Source organism: Callorhinchus milii, unplaced genomic scaffold (genome assembly GCF_018977255.1).
Source record: "Callorhinchus milii isolate IMCB2004 unplaced genomic scaffold, IMCB_Cmil_1.0 Scaffold6, whole genome shotgun sequence".
Lineage (NCBI taxonomy): Eukaryota > Metazoa > Chordata > Chondrichthyes > Chimaeriformes > Callorhinchidae > Callorhinchus > Callorhinchus milii.
The window spans coordinates 14,683,375-14,703,292 of record NW_024704747.1 but is presented as its reverse complement, the minus strand read 5'-3'; the positions used below and the strand labels follow the sequence as shown (position 1 = coordinate 14,703,292).

The following is a 19,918-nucleotide window of genomic DNA, read 5'->3' as shown; positions in this document are numbered from 1 at the left end:
GAGAACATTCAACTACATGTTAAGGTGGCATCATACTTCTGATTGTTTTGAGTTGCTTGAGGACTTGTACGGGTATAATAAACGGTCTTCTGTCAAGTCCATCATGGAAACAGATGGGCTGGGTTGAATCAGACCGACTTCCAGATGTTGTGCGTCACTTGAATTCTTAAGGAGATCAATAATTTTGAACTGGAAGAGCAAAAAGAAATCAAATGATCAGTTACAAAGGCGTGTAAGTTCAGCAGGTTCATTGTTATCAATATGAGAGGTTTTGTGCTGGATGTACTGTAAAAGGTTAATTTATGAAGCAGCCCTGCTCAGCAGATGATTAATCTGCTTACATGCGATTAGCTCAGAGACCACAATGTGCTGCTGGCACATACACCTGCAAATGCACATACAGGTGCTTCCTTCACATTCTCCAGAAAGCTGTCTAACACTTGGTTTGCTTCATCTTCCTTTAAACCAAACAGCTGTTAGGAAAAGGCCAAATTGTCTGGTCTGCCTACTCCACATTCAATGGATGGTTCCATTGAGGTGATGAAAAGAACTAACTGAATGACATTTAGATCATCCAATACAATTCACTGAATCATTTCCCCCTCTCCAGGGGTAAATCAGACTACTATTACCTTCTGGTTGATGCACCAATCCCGCTTTGAAAAATTGCTTAATGTGAAAAATGGGTTGCTGACTGCAGTTCCCAGGTCCAACTCCATTCCTGTACACTCCTAAAGCATTATAGATTCATAGATTCATAGAATATTACGGCACAGAAGGAGGCCACTCGGCCCATCGAGTCTGTGCCGGCTCTTTGACAGAGCAAGTCACTTTCACTAACCCTAATCACCAGCTTTCTCCCCATAACCCTGCAAACCCGTCTTCCCCAGATACCTATCCAGTTCTCTCTTAAAAGCTGTTATCGAATCAGACTTCACTGCCCTTTCGGGCAGATCATTCTAAATTCGAACAACTCGCTGAGTGAAACAATTTCTTCTAACCTCCCCTCTGCTTCTTTTGGTAGATATCTTGTGGAGTCCTGTAGCTCAGTGATTAGAGCACTTGCTTTGCAAGCAAGACACCTGGGTTCAATTCCAGGCAGGGCGAAACCTTGGGCAAGTTTCCTTACTCCACACGCCTAATAATAATCCCTCCAAAAAACCCAAAAAACAATAATAAATTGATCATTTTCAATCTACGACTGTTTGTGGGACATTGCTGTGCGCAATTGGCTGCCGCGTTCGCCCACAAATATACAGTCAATTCACTTTACAGTATATTCTGTGAAGCGCTTTGGGACGTCCTCCCGACGTGAAAAGCGCTATATCAAATGCAAGGATTATTATTATATTATTATTATTATCTTAAGACTGTGACCACAGGTCACAGACACACCTACCAGCAGAAACAGCTTTTCCCTATCTAGCCTGTCGAAACCTTTCATGATCTTGAAGACCTCTATCAGGTCCCTGCGTAACCTTCTCTGCTCTAATGGGAAAAGTCCTAACTTCTCCAGCCTGTCCTCATAGCTAAGGTTCCCCATTCCTGGTATCATTCTCATGAATCTCCTCTGCACCCTTTCCAGTGCCTTAATGTCCTTCCTGAGGTAAGGTGCCCAGAACTGGACGCAGTACTCCAGCTGAGGCCTAACCAGTGTTTTGTATAGATTAACCATAACCTCCCTTCTCTTATACTCCATGCCCCTACTAATAAAGCTCAGTACACCAAATGTCGTTTTTACTGCCTTATCTACCTGCCCCGCTACCTTTAATGATTCGCTTACTTGAACACCCAGATCTCTCTGTACGTTCAACCCCTTAAGATTGAGCTACCAAATCTAAATGGCCTCCTATCATTTTTCCTACCTAAATGTATCACCTCACACTTATCCACATTGAAATCCATCTGCCACATGTCAGCCCATTCCACCATTCTGTGTATGTCTGCTTGCAGTTGGTTACAGTCCTCCTCACTATTTACTATCCTACCTAACTTTGTATCATCTGCAAACTTGGAAATAGTGCTCCCTATGCCCAAGTCCAGATCATTAATATATATCAGAAAGATATATCCCTGGGGGACACCGCTGCACACCTCCTTCCATTTTGAGAAACACCCATTAACCACCACCCTCTGCTTTCTATCACTCAGTCAGTTCGTAATCCAAACTGCCACTGTCCCCTTAATACCGTGGGCCTCTAATTTGTTTATTAATCTCTTATGCGATACTGTGTCAAAAGCCTTTTGAAATCCATGTAAATAATGTCCACCGCATTTCCCTCATCAACCCTCGCAGTCACTTCTTCAAAAAATTCTATTAGATTTGTTAGGCAAGATTTGCCTTTAACAAATCCATGTTGGCTGTCTCCAATTACCTCGTGTTCCTCTAAATAGAGATTTATTTTGTCCTGGATTACGGTCTCCAGTAGCTTTCCTATTACCGACGTTAGGCTGACTGGCCTGTAATTTCCGGGTTTGTCTTTCTGCCCCTTTTTGTAGAGGCGGGTAACATTAGCCACTCTCCAGTCTCTTGGCACCACTCCTGTGTCCAATGACGATTGAAATATAATGGCCAAAGCCTCTACTATTTGAACCCGTATCTCCCACAACAACCTTGGGTGAAAACCCATCTGGTCCTGGTGACTTATCAATTTTGAGCCCAGTCAATCTTTTCAGAACTTCCTCTCTGTCTATAGTAATCTGATCTATGTCCTCTACCCTCTCATCCAATAATGCGGAATTTGGGGCATCCATTTCCGTTGTGAAGACAGATGCAAAGTACTCGTTCAGTACATTAGCCACGCCCTCTGCCTCCACAACAAGATTGTCGTCATTTTGTAAAATATTTTAGGATTCCCCTTTATGTTATCCGCTAACCTCTTCTCATGCTATCTTTTAGCCTGTCTTATCATTCTTTTAAGATCACTCCTGCATTCTCTATAATGTGCTTTGCTATCCTCAGTATCTTGCGTCTTCCAATTGTCGTACGGCGTCTTCATCTCAATACTTTTCTCCCTCATTTCCTTAAGAATTCCACGGTCTGCCCCAACTGCCTCAAGTACTTTGTACACACTTTAATTCTTTAGGCTTCTCCAAATCCCAGCCTGTAATGATGTCTTGAATGGAAGATTCTCTGAGCACATTTGACCAAAGTCTTTATGTGTAAAAGCTGCTGTGAAAATTCCACGCAACTCATCTACCATCTCTTGATTTTCTACATATTCCCGATCTATACTCAAAAAAGAACCGATTTGGTATTCAACAGATCATCTGTCAATGATCTACTTAAAGCATTTGTTTGGCTCCGACAAGATGCAATTTGAAAATGTACTTTCCTAACGCCCTAATAAGTTTAAAGTAGTTTGACTTTTCTCTTGTTTTATATCGGTATTTAATTTCAATTTATATTTCTATGTCTCAAAGTGTTTCACACAATAGATTGGGAGCCCAAGCTGTTTGGTTGGGTGGGGTGGGAGTAGGGGGTGGGGGTTGAAAGGGAGCTGAGGAGGGGGGAAGAAGGTAGTTGAAAGCCAGCAAAAACAAGTTTAAGACCATAAGACCATAAGATGTAGGAGCAGGAGTAGGCTATTCGACCTCTCGAGCCTGCCTCGCCATTCAATAAGATCATAGCTGATCTTCTAACTTAATTCCATTTACCTGTCCTATCCCCATATCCCTCAATCCCTCTATTCTTTAGAAGGGTTTCAGGGGCAGGGCGAAGGAGCAAAGAACAGTGTGAGCAAAATGACTAAAGTGGGATACCTGATCGGAGGGGGGATCATGAAACTGCTCAGTGTATCCTGAGTGGAGAGATTGACTGGAGCAGGAGCTAGCAGAGCTAGAGGAATGCGGTGGAGGGATTTGAAAGTGAGAATTTGATCTGGTGGGGGATGGGGAGCTGAGCGAGGATGGAGTCATGAGCATGCAGGGCCTGGTGGAGGAGAGAACTATAAAGTTGTGGATGGTCTGCAGCTTGCTCAGAGAGGATATGGGGAGACTGGTGAGCAGGGCTTTGAAATTATCAGGCCTGGATCTGCTGAAGGCATGCATGAGGGTCTCAGCAGCCCATGGGGAGAGATAGTCGCAGAGCAGGTGATGTTGGGACAGAATCATGGAGATGGAGTAGGGAGGTGAATGATGGAGAAGGAAGGCGATTGGAAAGAGGAACTGTACCAGTGCACAGAGAGAGCTGGATGATACTGGTTAACAGGAGCATGAGGAAGGAAGCTGCGTGGTCAGTAACAATGAGGGGTGGGTCAAGGGAGCAGGTGATTTTTTGTTAGGTAAGGGTATGAAGGAACATGGAGCAAAGTTGGGTCAATTAGATAAATGAGGAGTTGAGATACAGGTCAGCCATGATCTTATAGTGCAGTGGTGAATTGGTTAGAGAGCTTGCCTCGTAAGTGAGAAGACCCAGGTTTGATTCTCGGGCAAGGCAAAACCTTAGGCAAGTTTCCTTACTCCGCACGCCTTTACTTACCTAGCAGTAAGTAGGAACAAGATTTTAATCGATTGGCAGATTGCTTTCCGGAAATAATAATCCCTTCAAATAAATAAATAAATCAAGTCTAGCCTTGTTGGAGAGATTGGGTCAGGGCTCTCTTCAAATCTCCACATGGAACTCCAAAGTGTATTTGATCTTCAGCCTTGGTGGTAATCTAATCTACGGATGTTAGTAATTCTCCTTGTTCCAATTTGAAATCAGAGTGTTGTAATTCATTGTTATTCAAGAAGAAAAGCAATAAATTGTCTGCTTCCATGGTTTATTAGTGTTGTTTCATTATTGCAGGGACCTAACAAAATTACAGAAAACCTCTTATGAAAGTATCAGCATGATTGTGATCTGTGATGCTATGGTCTGTGTTTGGTTTCATGAAATAGTATCCCCTCCCTCCCTCTCCCTTTGGATAAATAAACACCTTACACCTCTTCTCACCAATTTTTCCTTCAACTTTTCTAGTGAGGCAAGGAAGTTATCAGTTGTGAGTGTGACACACTGCAGGAAGAAATCTACACACCCACAGTTCTACCAACTATTGATACACTGTTAGAATTCATCAGATCAGTTTAGTTACTTGTTAGCTTTAGACTTACATTACTTGAGCTTTCTGGGTGAAGACTGGTAATCTCTTGATCCTGTACACCCAAGATCTGGTCAGATATAAAATGAGATTGTATCTGGAGGAACGAGAATCCAACAATCAGTCATCAATATAGCTGGTCATACAAATTACTGGTTCTGCTTGTAGCATCGTTGTGGGAGCGCTCTGGGACGCTACCCTGAATAAGAAGCGCAATATAAGTGCATGTTGTTGTTTTTATCTGAACTTGGTTTGATGAGGCATGACCAGAAATGCTTTTTTGTTGGATTCCCAGACTGATCTTGTGCAGTATTGAATCAGGATTTATGTGAAATGAGATTTGTGTTGTGCGAACACAGTGGGCTGAGATGTTAAGGCCCTCAGAATTCATGTCTTTGCTCATGATCTTCTTTGAAGCCTCATCAGAAAACATCAGTGCAAAGCAAAAATCCAAAAGCTTCCATTGATACAATATTTTTCATGTAAAAGAACATTTCAAAATGCTCCAGAATACAAGGATAATCTGAAATGGTCAGAGTGTTATGTTGGCAACCTGCTACAGCAACATCTGAGAAAAAACAGCTGATCAATATGATTTTTTAAGGTGAATTAGAATGAGGAAAGGATATTAGCCAGGACATGTGTGAGCAGCAAGATACCCTTTAAAATCCACGTGAGTCACCGAGGCAGATGGAACCTTGGTTCAACAACTAGTTCTTCAAATGGATGTTGATTCAAAATAAAATAAATAAATAAAATTTGTATTTAATATGTCATCTTATAATACTAAAACCTCTCAAAGCTCCCAATAAAAAGTTACTGTGAAGTACAGAAAACATTTTTATGTGTGCAAATGGAGCTTAAACACAAATCCAGACCCACATACATGCTACTTGTTCTATCTGTGTCTACTGACTTACAAGAGTTGAGTCGTTTGTGCCGTTACTTTCGGGGTTTTTTGAGGTCGCTGAAATATTAAATTCCTTCGAGAACCTTTTTGTGCGTGCTGAGAAAATGCTTGAAGTTTTCGGTTGCTGGGAGACCTCAGGAATCAAATAACTCTGCAAGTGCCAAAAAATCCAAATGAGGAGCAACAAACACAGATCCACATACAGATGGCTTTGTCTGGCCATGGGACTCTCTTGTGGACAAGCTCATCTGCTGCACAGTGAGACAATACCTGCATACAGATTCCATTCCATATAGCTGAGAGGTAATTTAAATGAGATGCTTAAACAAATGAAGGAAATTGCCATCCTGAATAGATGCTTCACTCTGGTAGAGAGATCCAAAACTAAAGCTAAGATGATTAGAAATGGTTTCTTCAAAGAGGGTTGTGAGAATGTGGAACTAACTGCCTCAGAAGGCTGTAGATGCAGAATTGATTGGAATGTTTAAAAGGGAGATCGAGACACAGATAGATAGACAGACGGACAGGGGGACAGGGGGATGGAAGGATAGACAGACAAAAAGTAAAAGTATGAACTAAACAGAGGAAAGGTGGGGAAATGGAATTAAAATAAATCTTGAGATTTATTCAGAAGAATATTGATGCAATTTATCAGTTTCATTCATTACATGTTGCAATTTGTCTCCGGACTCACAGTCACTGGGAAGGGATTGGAAAATTGTGTGGTGCTGCTGGTTATCTTCATGGGTACTGGTTTTTGAAGCTTATCTTCCGCTGTGACCTTCCTGCTCACAAGATCACTAAATATCTGAAACAATAACAATACAATAATCAGTCATGAATGGAGATAAACTAACACGCAACGTGATCTGCCTTTGGACTGACGTACGGAAATGTCCGTTCAGGTACACCTTGCTGCGTCTTTTAATGCCGATGCGAAGTTTAAGTCAGGCAGAGGCATTAACAATTCAAAACTTTGGGAGAGCAAACAGTTTTTGTTTTTGGTAATACTGTCTGCGGAATCTGTTGTGTGAATTTCATCATTGTCAACACTGTCAGCCTGCGAGAGCAAAAGGATCATTTGCCTGGCCATTGGGTTATATCTCAATTGTTGCATTGAGCACCGAACACCATTGAAAACCATTTAAACAGAGATAACCAACACTTGCTTATTCAAATCCTGACTACCTCTGTTTAAACTTCAGGCAGTCTGTTGCCAGCTCCACGTCATTCTGTTTGGTCCCAGCAGGTTAATACCATGAGACTTCAGTCCTTTCACACTTATCTCAGGCCACTCTTGGTTACATTTCCAAATATACAAAGAAATATAATGATAATCACCATTACATTTGATACAGCACCTGATCACATCAAAAAGTCTCAATGTACTTCAGTGCATTTGTAGGCATACACTTCAGCCAATATTTACACAGCAATGTCCCACAGACAGATGAGAAGTGAATGACCAGTTTTTATTATTGCCCAGGATACCGGGAGAAACTTTCTGCTAAATAGTGTCATGGGATCTTTAACGTCAACCTGCAGAAGGGATGAATCAGAAGGACATGTTCATAGCATAGCTTCCAGTCGGTTTTGATGCATCAGAATCATAGAATTATACAGCACAGAAGGAGGCCATTTGGCCCATCATGTCTGTGTCGGCTCTTTGAAAAAGAGCTATCCAATTCAATCCCACTCCACCACACTCTCCCCATAGCCCTGCAAACTTGTCTTTCCCAAATAATTATCCACTTCTCTCTTAAAAGCTGTTATCGAATTGGTTCCACCACCCTTTCAGGCAAAGCATTCCAGATCCGAACAACTCACTGTGTAAAAAGTTTTATCCTCACCTCCCCTCTGTTTCTTTTAATAACTATTTTAAATCAGTGTCCTTGGGTGACCAGTCTGTCTATGACCTCTTGCAGTCTGCTACCCTCCTCCTCAGTATTTACTATTTTTCTTAGCTTAGTATCATCTGCAAACTTGGAAATTCTACTCCTTATACCCAAGTCCAGGTCATTTACATAGATTCTATATCATGGGAGCAGAAAGCCCAGCAGCATGAGGAGCAAACTGAGTGAGGTGGAACAGAGTGAGAATTCTGTTAAGGAATTAAGTGAGAATGGGAATTCAGTGCAGAAGGGGAAAGAGGCGCAGAATTATAAAATATCTAATATTTATATTAAAATAATATTAAACATGTCTGGGAATACAGTTGCATGCACAATGTGTGCCATGTGGGAACTCTAGGATGCTTTGTGTGCCCCAGACAGAAACGTGTGAAGCAAGTGCCTCTGGCTGCTCAAGCTTGAGCTCAGAGTTTCTGAGCTTGAGGAGTGGCTGGTGTCACCACATAGCATACGGGAAGCTGAAGAGTTCATGGATCGAACGTTTCAGGAGGTGGTCACCCCACAGCCACAAAGGGTTCAGAAGGAGAGTGAGTGGGTGAATACCCAGCATGGTAGGAAGAGGGGATGGGCAGTGCAGAAATCCCCTGAGAGCGTGGCACTCACAAACCGGTTTTCTGTACTGAATACTGGTCAAGGTGATGACACCTCTGGGGAGGGGAGTCAAAAGCGAATAGATGCACAGGGTGGGACAGGGAAGAGTGTCAGTGCAATTGTCATTGGGGACACAATGATGAAAGGAGTAGACAGGCGTTTCTGCAACCAAAGACATGGCTCTCGCATGGTATGTTGCCTTCCTGGTGCCAGGGTTGAAGACATCACAGAACAGGTGCAAAACGCTCTACGGGGGAAGGGGAACATCCAGAAGTCATGGTCCATGTTGGGATCCATGACATAGGGAAAAAAAGGCTGAGATTTTACAGGGAGAGTATCAGAAGCTAGGAAAAAAGCTAAAGAGTAGAACCTCAAAGGTGGTGATTTATAATTACTCCCAGTGCCTCGTGCAATGAGTATCAAAACAGCAGGATCAAACACATGAATGCATGGCTGGTGAAATGGTGCAGAAAGGAGGGCTTCAGGTTCCTGGATCATTGGGACCAGTTCTATACAAGGTGGATGGGTTACACCTGAACAGGGCTGGGACCAATGTCCTCACTGGGAGGTTAACTAGTGCTGTGGGTAAGGGTTTAAACTAATTTTGTGGGGGAAGGGAATCAGGATGTAGCATTAGAGAGAACAAACAAGTTACATGGAGAGCTGGGAGAGATGAATAGCAATGTAATCAGGAGCAATCCAGAAAAAGGAGGGATTAGACGGGGGAGAAATGCAGAGCAGACTAAGTCGGTCTTGGAGTGCATATGCGTAAATGCACAGAGTGTGACAAATAAGGTTGGAGGCTGCAGGCTCAAGGTCCCAAATGGGGTTATGATGTAGCGGCAATAACGGAGACCTGTCTCAAACAAGGGCAGGAATGGGAGCTGAATATTCCTGGCTACAATGTATTCAGGAGGGATAGGGAAGGGAAAAAAGGAGAGGGGGTGACAATATTGGTTAAAGACATGGTTACGGCCCTGGAAAAGGATGATGTGCTAGAGGATCCCAAAACAGAATCTATTTGGTGAGAGTTAAGGAGCAGAAAAGGAGCTGTTACTCTGTTAGGTGTATACTACAGACCACCAAATAGTGGGAAGGAGATAGACGAGCAAATCTGCAAGCAGATTTCAGAAAAATGCAAAAGTAGTGATAATGGGGGACTTCAATTATCCTACCATAGACAGGCAAAATAACAGTGTAAAGAGCAAGGAGGGGCAAGGATTCCTGAAATCTGTGAAGGATAACTTCCTGGATCAGCATATTTCCAGCCAACAAGGAAGGAAGCAGTGCTGGATCTAGTTCTGGGGAATGAAGTGGGGCAAGTGAAGTTGGTTTTAGTAGGAGAGAATCTTGACAACAGTGATTACAATATCATTAGGTTTAGAGTACTTATGGAACAGGACAAGGAATAAGCAAAGTTAAAGATACTCAACTGGAAGAGGGCTAATTTCAGGGAGTTAAAAAGAGACCTAGCCAAGGTGGACTGGAAAGAAAGATTGGTAGGTAAATCAGCTATCGAGCCTTCAAGGAGGAAATAGTTTGGGGACTGAATAAATACATTCCCACAAAGCGGAAAGGTAGGGATCCAAACCTCCCTGGATACGTAAGAAAATTGGGATTAAAATAAAACATAAAAAGGAGGCTTATGATAAATGTCAGGTCCAAAATACAGAAGATAATCAAATAGAATATAGAAAGTACAGAGGAGAACTGAAAAAGAAATAAGAGGGGCAAAGATAGAATGAGAAAAGATTAGCTGGTAATATAAAAGGAACCCTAAGGTATTTTATAAACATATAAAGAATAAAAGGTTAGTCAAAGGTAGGGTGGGTCCAATTAGGGACCAGAGAGGAAACCTTCTTGTGGAGGCAGAAGTCGAAGTACTGAATAAGTACTTTGTATCTGTCTTCACAAAAGAAGAGGCTGTAGTCAATGCCACAGTATCGGAGGTGAGGGTAGAGAAATTGGATAAGATAAGAATAAACCGAGAGGAGGTACTAAAAATGTTGTCGGTGCTCAAGTAAATAAGTCACCGTGACCAGAAGGGATGCATCCTAGGTTACTGAGGGAAATAAGGGTGGAAATAATGGAGGCTCTGGCCACAATCTTTCAATCCTCCTTGGACAGCGGGGTGGTGCCAGAGGACTGGAGAGTTGCAAATGTTACTCCCCTGTACAAAAAGGGGCAGAGGAATAAACCAGGGAAGTACAGGCCAGTCAGCCTAACGTCAATAGTGGGGAAACTTCTGGAGACTATATTCCAGGACAAAATAAATTAACTTAGAAAAATATGGGTTAATAAAGCACAGCCAACACAGATTTGTTAAAGGCAAATCATGTCTAACAAACCTCACAGAGATTTTTTGATGAAGTAATGGAGAGGGTGGATGAAGGTAGTGCAGTTGATGTAGTTTATGTGGATTTTCTAAAGGTGTTTGATAAAGTGTCACATAAGAGATTTGTAAGCAAAATAGAAGCCCATGGTATTAAAGGGACAGTGAACGGTTGGTTTTCTGACTGGAGGGAAGTGTGCAGTGTTGTCTCCCAGGGATCAGTATTGGGATCACTGCTGTTTTTGATCTATATAAATGACCTGGACTTGGATAATAGGGAGTACAATTTCTGAGTTTGCAGATCATACAAAGAAACAGAGGTGAGGAGAAATATTTTCACACAGCAAGTTGTTCGGATCTGAAATGTATTGCCTGAAAGGGTGGTGGAAGCCGATTCAATAACAGCTTTTAAGAGAGAAGTAGATAATTATTTGGGGAGGATAAGTTTGCAGGGCACATGGGGAGAGTGTGGTAGAGTGGGATTGAATTGGATAGCTCTTTTCAAAGAGCGGCACAGACATGATGGGCTGAATGGCCTCCTTCTGCGCTGTATAATTCCATGATTCTATGAGAAGGTTGAGGTTTCATGGGACCATTCAGAGTCAGTGGGTAAAAGACTTCCTAGTTAAGTTTTCAGATGTAAAGATTTAGACTGTCTAAGTTACTTTTGTGTATTCCAATTTGATAAACTGTAGCCTTGCAACTATTCCTAATTAACATACACAATAAATTTGATTTGCGGCAGGTATTATTGGATACACGTTAATGTATAAACATATAATAATAATCTTTGCATTTGTTATAGGGCCTTATCACATCTTCGAGATGTCTCAAAGCGCTTCACAGAATATACTGTAAAGTGAATTGACTGAATCAGAGGGACTTGGGTGCCCTTGTATATCAATCACAGAAAGTTAGTCTGCAGGTGCAGCAGCAATTAGGAAGGCTAACAGTATGTTAGCATTCATTATGAAAGGATTAGAGTATAAGTGTAGGGAAGTCTTGCTGCAACTGTATAGGGCCCTGGTGAGACCACACCTGAAATTTTCTGTGCAGTTTTGGTCTCCTTATTTCAGGAAGGATGTACTTGCCTTGGAGGGGGTGCAGCGTAGATTTACTAGGTTACTACCAGGGATGAAGGGGATGAGTTACGAGGATAGGCTGACCAATTTGGGCCTATATTCTCTAGAATATAGAAGTATTAGAGGGGATCTTACAGAAACCTATAAGATCATCAAAGGGCATGATAGAGTAGATAGTGGGAGACTGTTTCCCCTGGTTGGAGAAACTAAAACCAGGGGTCAAAACCTTAAAATCAGAGGCAGCCCTTTCGCACTGAGTTGAGGAAGAACTTCTTCACTCAAAGGGTGGTGAATGTATGGAACTCGCTACCCCAAAGGGCTGTTGACGCTCTGTCCTTGAACATATTCAAGACTGAGATAGATAGATTTCTTATTGCAAAAGGGATTAAGGGATTAAGGGATATGGGGATAAGGCAGGGTTAGGTTATTAGCTGGAGTTAGATTAGAAGATCAGCCATAATTGAGTGGTGGGGCAGGCTCGAAGGGCTGAATGGCCTGCTCCTGCTCCTACATGTTATGTTATGTTATTTTGTGGGCAAAACGCAGCAGCCAATTGCGCAAGTAGTGTCCCACCAACAGTCGTGGATTGAGTGGCCAATTTATTATTTTTTTAACCAAATTATTGGAAAAGCGATTGCCAATTGACTAACAACCAGGTGCTGACTTACTGCTAGGTAAACAGAGGCGTGTGGAGTAAGGAAACTTGTCCAACATTTCGCCCTGACGGGAACCTGACCCTTCTCGCTTGCGAGGCATTATATAGTAATGGAGTGCTCCAGTGAGTACAATATAATACAGTTTACATTTATATAGGATCGTTCGAATTCAAGATCCTCATCCTCACCTACAAGGCCATTCACGGCCTTGCTCCCTCCTACCTCTCCAACCTACTATCCCCCTACCTACCTACCCGTACCCTCCGTTCCTCTGGCTCCGGCCTGCTCCACATCCCCCGCCCCAACCGCCCTACCATCGGTGGCCGGGCCTTCAGCCTTTCAGCCCCTAGACTCTGGAACTCTATCCCCCAGTGCCTTCACCTTGCCTCCTCCCTTTCCTCCTTCAAGGCCGGTCTCAAGATCTTTCTCTTTGACCGTGCCTTCAGCTCCCCTCTCGACTCTCTACCCCCTCCTCGCTCCCTCCCTTCCCTCCCCTCACCCTGATCATTTCCCCCTTGCTCGGGTCCCGACCCAACAGTACAGCGCCTTGGGACATCCTCCCGACGTGAAAGGCGCTCAATAAATGGAATCTTGTTGTTGTTCCCGATGGGAGGATGTCTCAAAGCGCTCGACAGTGCTGGCTGGCTACCCGAGCTGGGGGTGAGAGTTTTTGTATTTGGGGCATCTTTTGCCCAGGACAACAGGAGAAACACCTCTTTTCAAATAGTGCCATGGAATCTTTAACATCCATCTGAACAGGCATGAGCCCTTGGGTTAACGTCTCATCGAAAGGACAGCACTTCTGCCAAAGCAACAACAGTTCCAGCTCTGCTTGGAGTGTCAGCTGCCTTAGACAATGTGATTCCAAGTACCAACATGAGACTTGAACCCACAACTTTCTGACTCAGAGGCGACAGTTCTACCAAAGCAAGGTTTACTAATTGGTCCAGATCTTCTTCTTTGTGTTTGCCTAAAGGCATAAAAAAAACCTCCAGAAAATATCTCCCATACAAGGACCAGCCTGATTGTAGCCGCCTCCAGGATGCTCGGTGACAGGTCAGATCCATAAAGGGGAAACCAAAATGATTTTTTTGCCCAGGTGAGACAAAAAGTGGAGTCCTGTAGCTCAGTGGTTAGAGCACTCGCCTGAGTTCAATTCCAGGCAGAGGGTGAAACCTTGGGCAAGTTTCCTTACTCCACACACCTAATAATAATCCCTCCAAAAAACCCAAAAAACAATAATAAATTGGTCATTTTCAATCCATGACTGTTTGTGGGACATTGCTGTGCGCAATTGGCTGCCGCGTTCGCCCACAAATATACAGTTGATTCACTTTACAGTGTGTTCTGTGAAGCGCTTTGGGACGTCCTCCCGATGTGAAAAGTGCTATATCAAATGCAAGGATTATTATTATTATTAAAGAAGTTACCAGTGTGACATGCCACAGATTGGAATCAGAATAACCACTGTACTATCAAATTACTTCAATTCATCAATTGAATTTCAGTATACGTTAAGAGTTGGCTCCAGACTTACATTACTTTTCGCCTCCTTCAGCCACCCTTCTTCTTTGTTTTCAGTAAGGGTCGTTCCATGAGTATCAAGAGCTGAGATCTTTACACCCAGAAGATGACTAGGAGTCTAAAAGAGCAAAAATCCTGTTATTAGTCATAATTAAAGATACACACAATCAATACTTGTTCCACCTGTGGCCCTTAACTTACTGGAGAATTATCCACCGAGGGACGCCTTGCATTGAATTTTGAGATTAATTTATCTTTTTCAGGCAGCATTGAATCTCCAGTACTCCTTGAACTCCCTTCAAGGCTATGTCTCAAGTGTGAGTCCTGGGAGTCATTTTCATCAAACATTGTTGTATCCTCCTCATTGAAATCTGGAACCAGCTGTGACAGAAAAAATACAAATGATCAGTCACACATACAGATGTATACATGGTATTGATAGATGTGGACACTCTCGCAGTCAGACTTATTGATTGCACCGATTGTAGCTCAAACAGTGAAAACCAGCACTTCTGATCCAGATTGCGGACAATAGATCAGACCTGGAAAACTTATATCACAGAAAGATAGGAGCAAAAAGTAATTTTTCTTTACCAAAGAGGTGAAAATCAATTAGAGATACATCCCAGAGGCATTTCTGCTACCCTTTTGGTACTTAGATTGAGGATGAGGGGCCCAAAACTCAAGTCCAGACATCATTATCAACTCTCTAGTCAGCTAGAAACTTTGGCAATCCTGATTTAGCTTTATGCTTTAAGATATCGTTGCATTAGAACCCTAATCTGTTGCACCCTCTTTCCCTTTATCTTGTGAATAGGTACCGTCCATTCTTCTCACCAATTTGAACTTTTGTCCAGGTGAAACAAGGACATGCTGTGGTGGGAATCTCCATCTCTGAATACTATAAGGGTGATCCGAGCTGGACAAGCAGCAGAAAACTTGCCAGACCAAGGCTCCCAATGGCAAGAAGTTTTGCGGTTTTAGCTGGTTAAACTACATCAGTAACCCAATAACATTCTCGGATCCCCAAGCCTCGGTTCTTGCCAATCTGCATCCGCTCATTGGTTAGACCACTCGCCTCGCAAGCAAGAAATCTGGGTTTGATTCCCTCCCGGGGCGAAATGTTAGGCAAGCTTCCTTACTTCACACGCCTCTGTTTATCTTGCAGTAAGTAGGAATCTGATTTTTAGTTGATGGCGGATCGCTTCTCCGGGGGTAATAATTATTTTTTAAAAAATAAAAAATATTAAATTGGTCACTTCAATCCATGACTGTTTGTGGGACACTGTTGTGCGCAATTGCCTGCCATGTTTTGTCCACAAACTATACAGTCTATTCACTTTTCAGCATATTCTGTGAAGGGCTTTGAGACATCTCAAAGATGTGATAAGGCGCTGTATCAAATGCATGGATTATTAGTATTATTAATACTCTCTAGAATTAGGTAAACAATTTGTGACTTTCCAAAGAAAGAATGCACATTTCATTTCGGACACAGGGAAATTTAAGTGACATACATATGTAGAATTCTCAGTTTGATTTGGATACTCTTAAGCATAGTAATGCATTTCTGCATGTGTCAGTCACCCAGCTAACTAAGCTAACTGTATATTGCTCCAAATTGAATTTGGATATGTGTTAGGAGTTAGCGTCACGCTTACATCAATGGTTGTCTTTGAGTGAGTATTTAAATTAAGCACACTAGCGTTTATTCTTATCAGATTGTCCATTTTATATTCATCCTCCTCCACCTTTGAGATCTTGGTATTCAGAATATCACTCGGAGTCTGGAAGAACAAATACAGTATCCCAAGATCAGTCATGATTAAATATACAGACAAATTCCTTGTTTCCCTGTGGCCTGTAACTTACCGGAGATACATCATTTGAGGCAGATTCTATATTGAAATTGAGGGGAATTAATTCACCTTCTTCTAGCTTCAAGGAAGTTATTGGGGTCACTGAGGCACGGTGTCTGGTGTCTGTGCTCACCGAGTCTGACTGCTTTTGATTGAATATTGTCATATCCTCATCATCTAATGTATCTGGAACAACCTGAGAGAGAACAATTGCAAATGAAATGTCACAAATACACAGATCAATTCTGCCTGACTGTGGGGCTCTCTCCCAGACAGCCTTTTTTGCTGCACATAATGCACAGGTTTGTTTCAATTGTCCTTGTAGTGGGAATCCTGTTCTTGATCAGGATATCAGAAGAAACACTCACTGCTTTTTCTACATGAGGCCCTTAACTTAATGGAGAAATATCCACTGAGGCATGTCTTACAGCTGGTATTGGGATAATTGACGTCTTCTTTGCAGATTTCGGGCAACGTTTAGAGAGCACTGGGGACTTGCTTGAGGTTTTAAAGCCCTTTGACTGGAACTGCTGATCTTTTGATCTTTTATTTTCACTTTCCGAAGGAGCCACATCGACCTGCAAAAGCAAAAATCAGTCGCACATACGTGGTGGCATAGATGGCTGTGGGTTTATTGACTGTTGTACATACTTTAAACAGAGATAACCAGCACCTGCTGACCCAGGATTGTGGAGCATCCAGCAAGCTTCAGCAATTTGTTGCCAGCTCCAAGTCATTTTGTGGTGCAAATACATCTCAAGAGACATGCTAAGAGACATCACTTATCTCTGACTACTTCTGGTCATGGATCAACTTCAAGGCTCTCAGCCTCACCTAAATCCCTCCATGCTTTAGGATCTCCCCATCTCTGTGATCTTTTCTTACCCCATATTTCGGTCTTCCCTTCAACTCAGCTATCTTGGACCTGCTGGGCACCCACCTCCTTTGTGCCACCAATGCTGGACGAGCCTTTAGTTACTACGCCCCAAATGCCTGAAAATCCCGCTCTCTACCCCTCTGTCTCATTCACTCTGCCTGAAAATTAACTTTCAATCTGCCTGAAAATTAACAATCTGACTGCGCTTAAGGTTTCCTTTCCCATCTCCTTTCAACACCACCAACAACAACTTGCATTTACATAGTGCCATTCACTCGGGGCAGCATCTTGGAGCGCTTAACAGCGCCGAGTTGGGGAAAATGAAAAGGTGACCGAAAGCATGGTTGAAGAGGAAGGGGTTCAGTGGTGATCTAAAAGAGGAGGAGGGGGTGAGGCAGAGGGATTGGGAGAGAGAGCAAAAGCTTTGGCGAGTAGGGGCTGAAAGCAGGTCCACCGATGGCGGAGGGGACAAGGGACATGCAGGAGGCTAGAACCAGCCAAGACGAGGCAGTGGGTAATGGAGTGGGGAGAAAGCAGGTCAGAGAGGTAGGGAGGTGCCAGGGCGTGATGGGATTTGTAGACGAGTCAGAGGATCTTGAAATAGATCCGTACTGTGATAGGGACCCAGTGGAGCCTGGCGAGGACTGGTGTGATGGGGGTACGGAGTTTAGTGTAGGTGAGAATACCCACACTAAACTTTCTCCTTCACTCAGCATCCAATCTTGTTTTTGTGAAATTATCTTACATGAAGGGTCCTGTATGAATCCAAGTTGTTTTAATTGTAGTTAATAAATCCTAAAATTTCTAAATAAAATAAATCATAATTTTATAATATAATTATATTATTGAATATAACATCCTGTTTAATTTGGTCACAGTATAAATGTATGGGCTGCATCACTAAGTGGCTATGAACTTTCGTATTGTCTATTTCATAGTTACTCTACTTGTGAACTTTGTATCAGGAATATCACTCAATATCTAGAAGAACAAAAATCCAATAATCAGCCATGATTAATTTAACAAATATAATGTAACAAATATAATGTGCGTCAGCTTAGTACACTCGGGAGCAGTCTCGCTCTGAGTCAGAAGGTTGTAGATTCAATCCTTACATCAGGACTTGGAATCATCTAGTCTTGGCTGACACTCCAATACAGTCCTGGGGATGTGCTGCATTGTCGGAGTGCTGTCCTTCAGGTGAGATGTAAAACCGAGGTCACGTCTGTCTGTTTAAGTGTATGTTAAAGATCCCATGGCACTATTTGAACAGAGAAGGGAATTTCTCCCAGTGTTCTGGCCAACAATCTCTCAAATGAAATTGGTCGCTCACTCCATGGCTGTTTGTGGGACATTGCTATGTACATATTGATTGCTGTTGTGAGGTAGTGTAACATGATTTTATTTTAATCTTTTGTTTAGCAAGAGGGGGAAAAGGGAGAGGTATTATAAAATATTAATTAACTTTGTATGTGCCTAGCTAGGGAGCAAAAGTAGGGATAAAGGGAGAGATTAGGGACACTTGAAGAGATTTCGAGTAAAAATATAATAATAATAATAATAATAATCCTTGCATTTGATATAGCGCTTTTCACGTCGGGAGGACGTCCCAAAGCGCTTCACAGAACACACTGTAAAGTGAATTGACTGTATATTTGTGGGCGAACGCGGCAGCCAATTGCGCACAGCAATGTCCCACAAACAGTCGTAGATTGAAAATGACCAATTTATTATTGTTTTTTTTTTTGGAGGGATTATTATTAGGCGTGTGGATAAAAATATGCTTTGGGAACTATGGCTGATACAGGCAGTTGTAACGAAAGATTAAAATAAAGGAATTATAAACAACAACAACAAGATTCCATTTATAGAGCGCCTTTCACGTCAGGAGGACGTCCCAAGGCGCTGAAAGTTAAAGATTGTAAATAAGAATTAAAATTAAGAAATACTACTGATCATGAGGTGAATCAGAGTCCACAATGATGGATTCCAGATGCTGTCAATTAAGAGATAGATACACCAATATTGGCCAAATGTTGGTAAAAGAGTCTTGATGGATGCACGAGGTTGGTGTTTCAATGTCTGGGATACTGTAAGATGAGGATTTTATGACTTCAAGGTCAAAAGAGGGAAATTAAATGCCAAGATGAACTTTTGACACTTGGTACCGGGGTACCTTGAAAAATCTCCCAAATCTCTGTGAGGTTAAAACATGATAACCTACGGGGTCGCCTCTGTATGAAAAAATGATTGGATAAACCAATTTGAGAATATAATTGGCTAATCAAACTTTGAATATGGTTAGACAAAACAACCTTTGAATTCCGCTTTTGGTTGTAAGGAATAAAGGACAGATAAAAAGACTAAATTCACATGATTAAATTGAGGTATAGAAGATGGACGTTTAGCTAAATTGGAGGAAGTGAGTAAGTGTCTGAGGTGGATCTAATGCCACTCAGATTGAAACCTTCCCAGAACAGGTAAACTTGTCAAATTATCAATTCTGTGTTTCCCAAGAGGGCTTTGTTTATTGAGGCTCAGTAGGTTTTAAAGTATAAGATTGTTTGTTGTATTAAAGTTCTGCTTTAACAATATTTAGTTTAAGTATTTTTAAAGTATTGCCTATCTCCTAGAGTGTTTTATATTTGTGTTGCTGTGCTGCATTCGGGAAAACTATTGTTTACTATTACTTGTTTGAATAAAAGTGAATAGTTTAAGATAAATAAAGTATTGTGGGTAGTTCTTGAAATTGCTCTGACTGGGCTCATATCTTCGACAAAAACGAGAAGTGAAGGATCATGACATGATATATTATTATTATATTCAGAGTGCCCAGGAAAGGAACATATAATTCTCCCAGTACTGTGACACCGCGTTGTCCACAAAATACACAGTCACTCCACATTACAACATTTCCTGTGAAGTGCTTTGAAACATCTCGACGACGTGAGAAGTCGCTATATCAAATACAAGGATTATTATTGTGATTAAACAAATTCACTCATTTCTTGTGGTCCTTAACTTACTGAAGATATGTTATGATAATAATCCTTGCATTTGATATAGCGTTTTTCCAGACGTCCCAAAGCGCTTCAC

The 19,918-nt window shown here is 42.0% G+C and overlaps 1 protein-coding gene across 1 annotated transcript in view; it reads right to left on the bottom strand.

Moving 5' to 3' along the window:
• The window catches only part of LOC103176927, a 37,105-nt gene that overhangs the window by 6,464 nt on the left and 10,723 nt on the right, over positions 1 to 19,918 (bottom strand). Inside the window, exons 11-19 of the mRNA XM_042336219.1 lie at positions 16,374 to 16,523; positions 16,079 to 16,141; positions 15,748 to 15,873; positions 14,288 to 14,467; positions 14,100 to 14,204; positions 6,686 to 6,799; positions 6,002 to 6,142; positions 5,095 to 5,178; positions 37 to 189 (exon numbers count right to left, since the gene is read on the bottom strand). Of these exons, the coding sequence (XP_042192153.1) occupies positions 37 to 189; positions 5,095 to 5,178; positions 6,002 to 6,142; positions 6,686 to 6,799; positions 14,100 to 14,204; positions 14,288 to 14,467; positions 15,748 to 15,873; positions 16,079 to 16,141; positions 16,374 to 16,523 (1,116 nt within the window). The remainder of the gene's footprint in view (positions 1 to 36; positions 190 to 5,094; positions 5,179 to 6,001; positions 6,143 to 6,685; positions 6,800 to 14,099; positions 14,205 to 14,287; positions 14,468 to 15,747; positions 15,874 to 16,078; positions 16,142 to 16,373; positions 16,524 to 19,918) is intronic.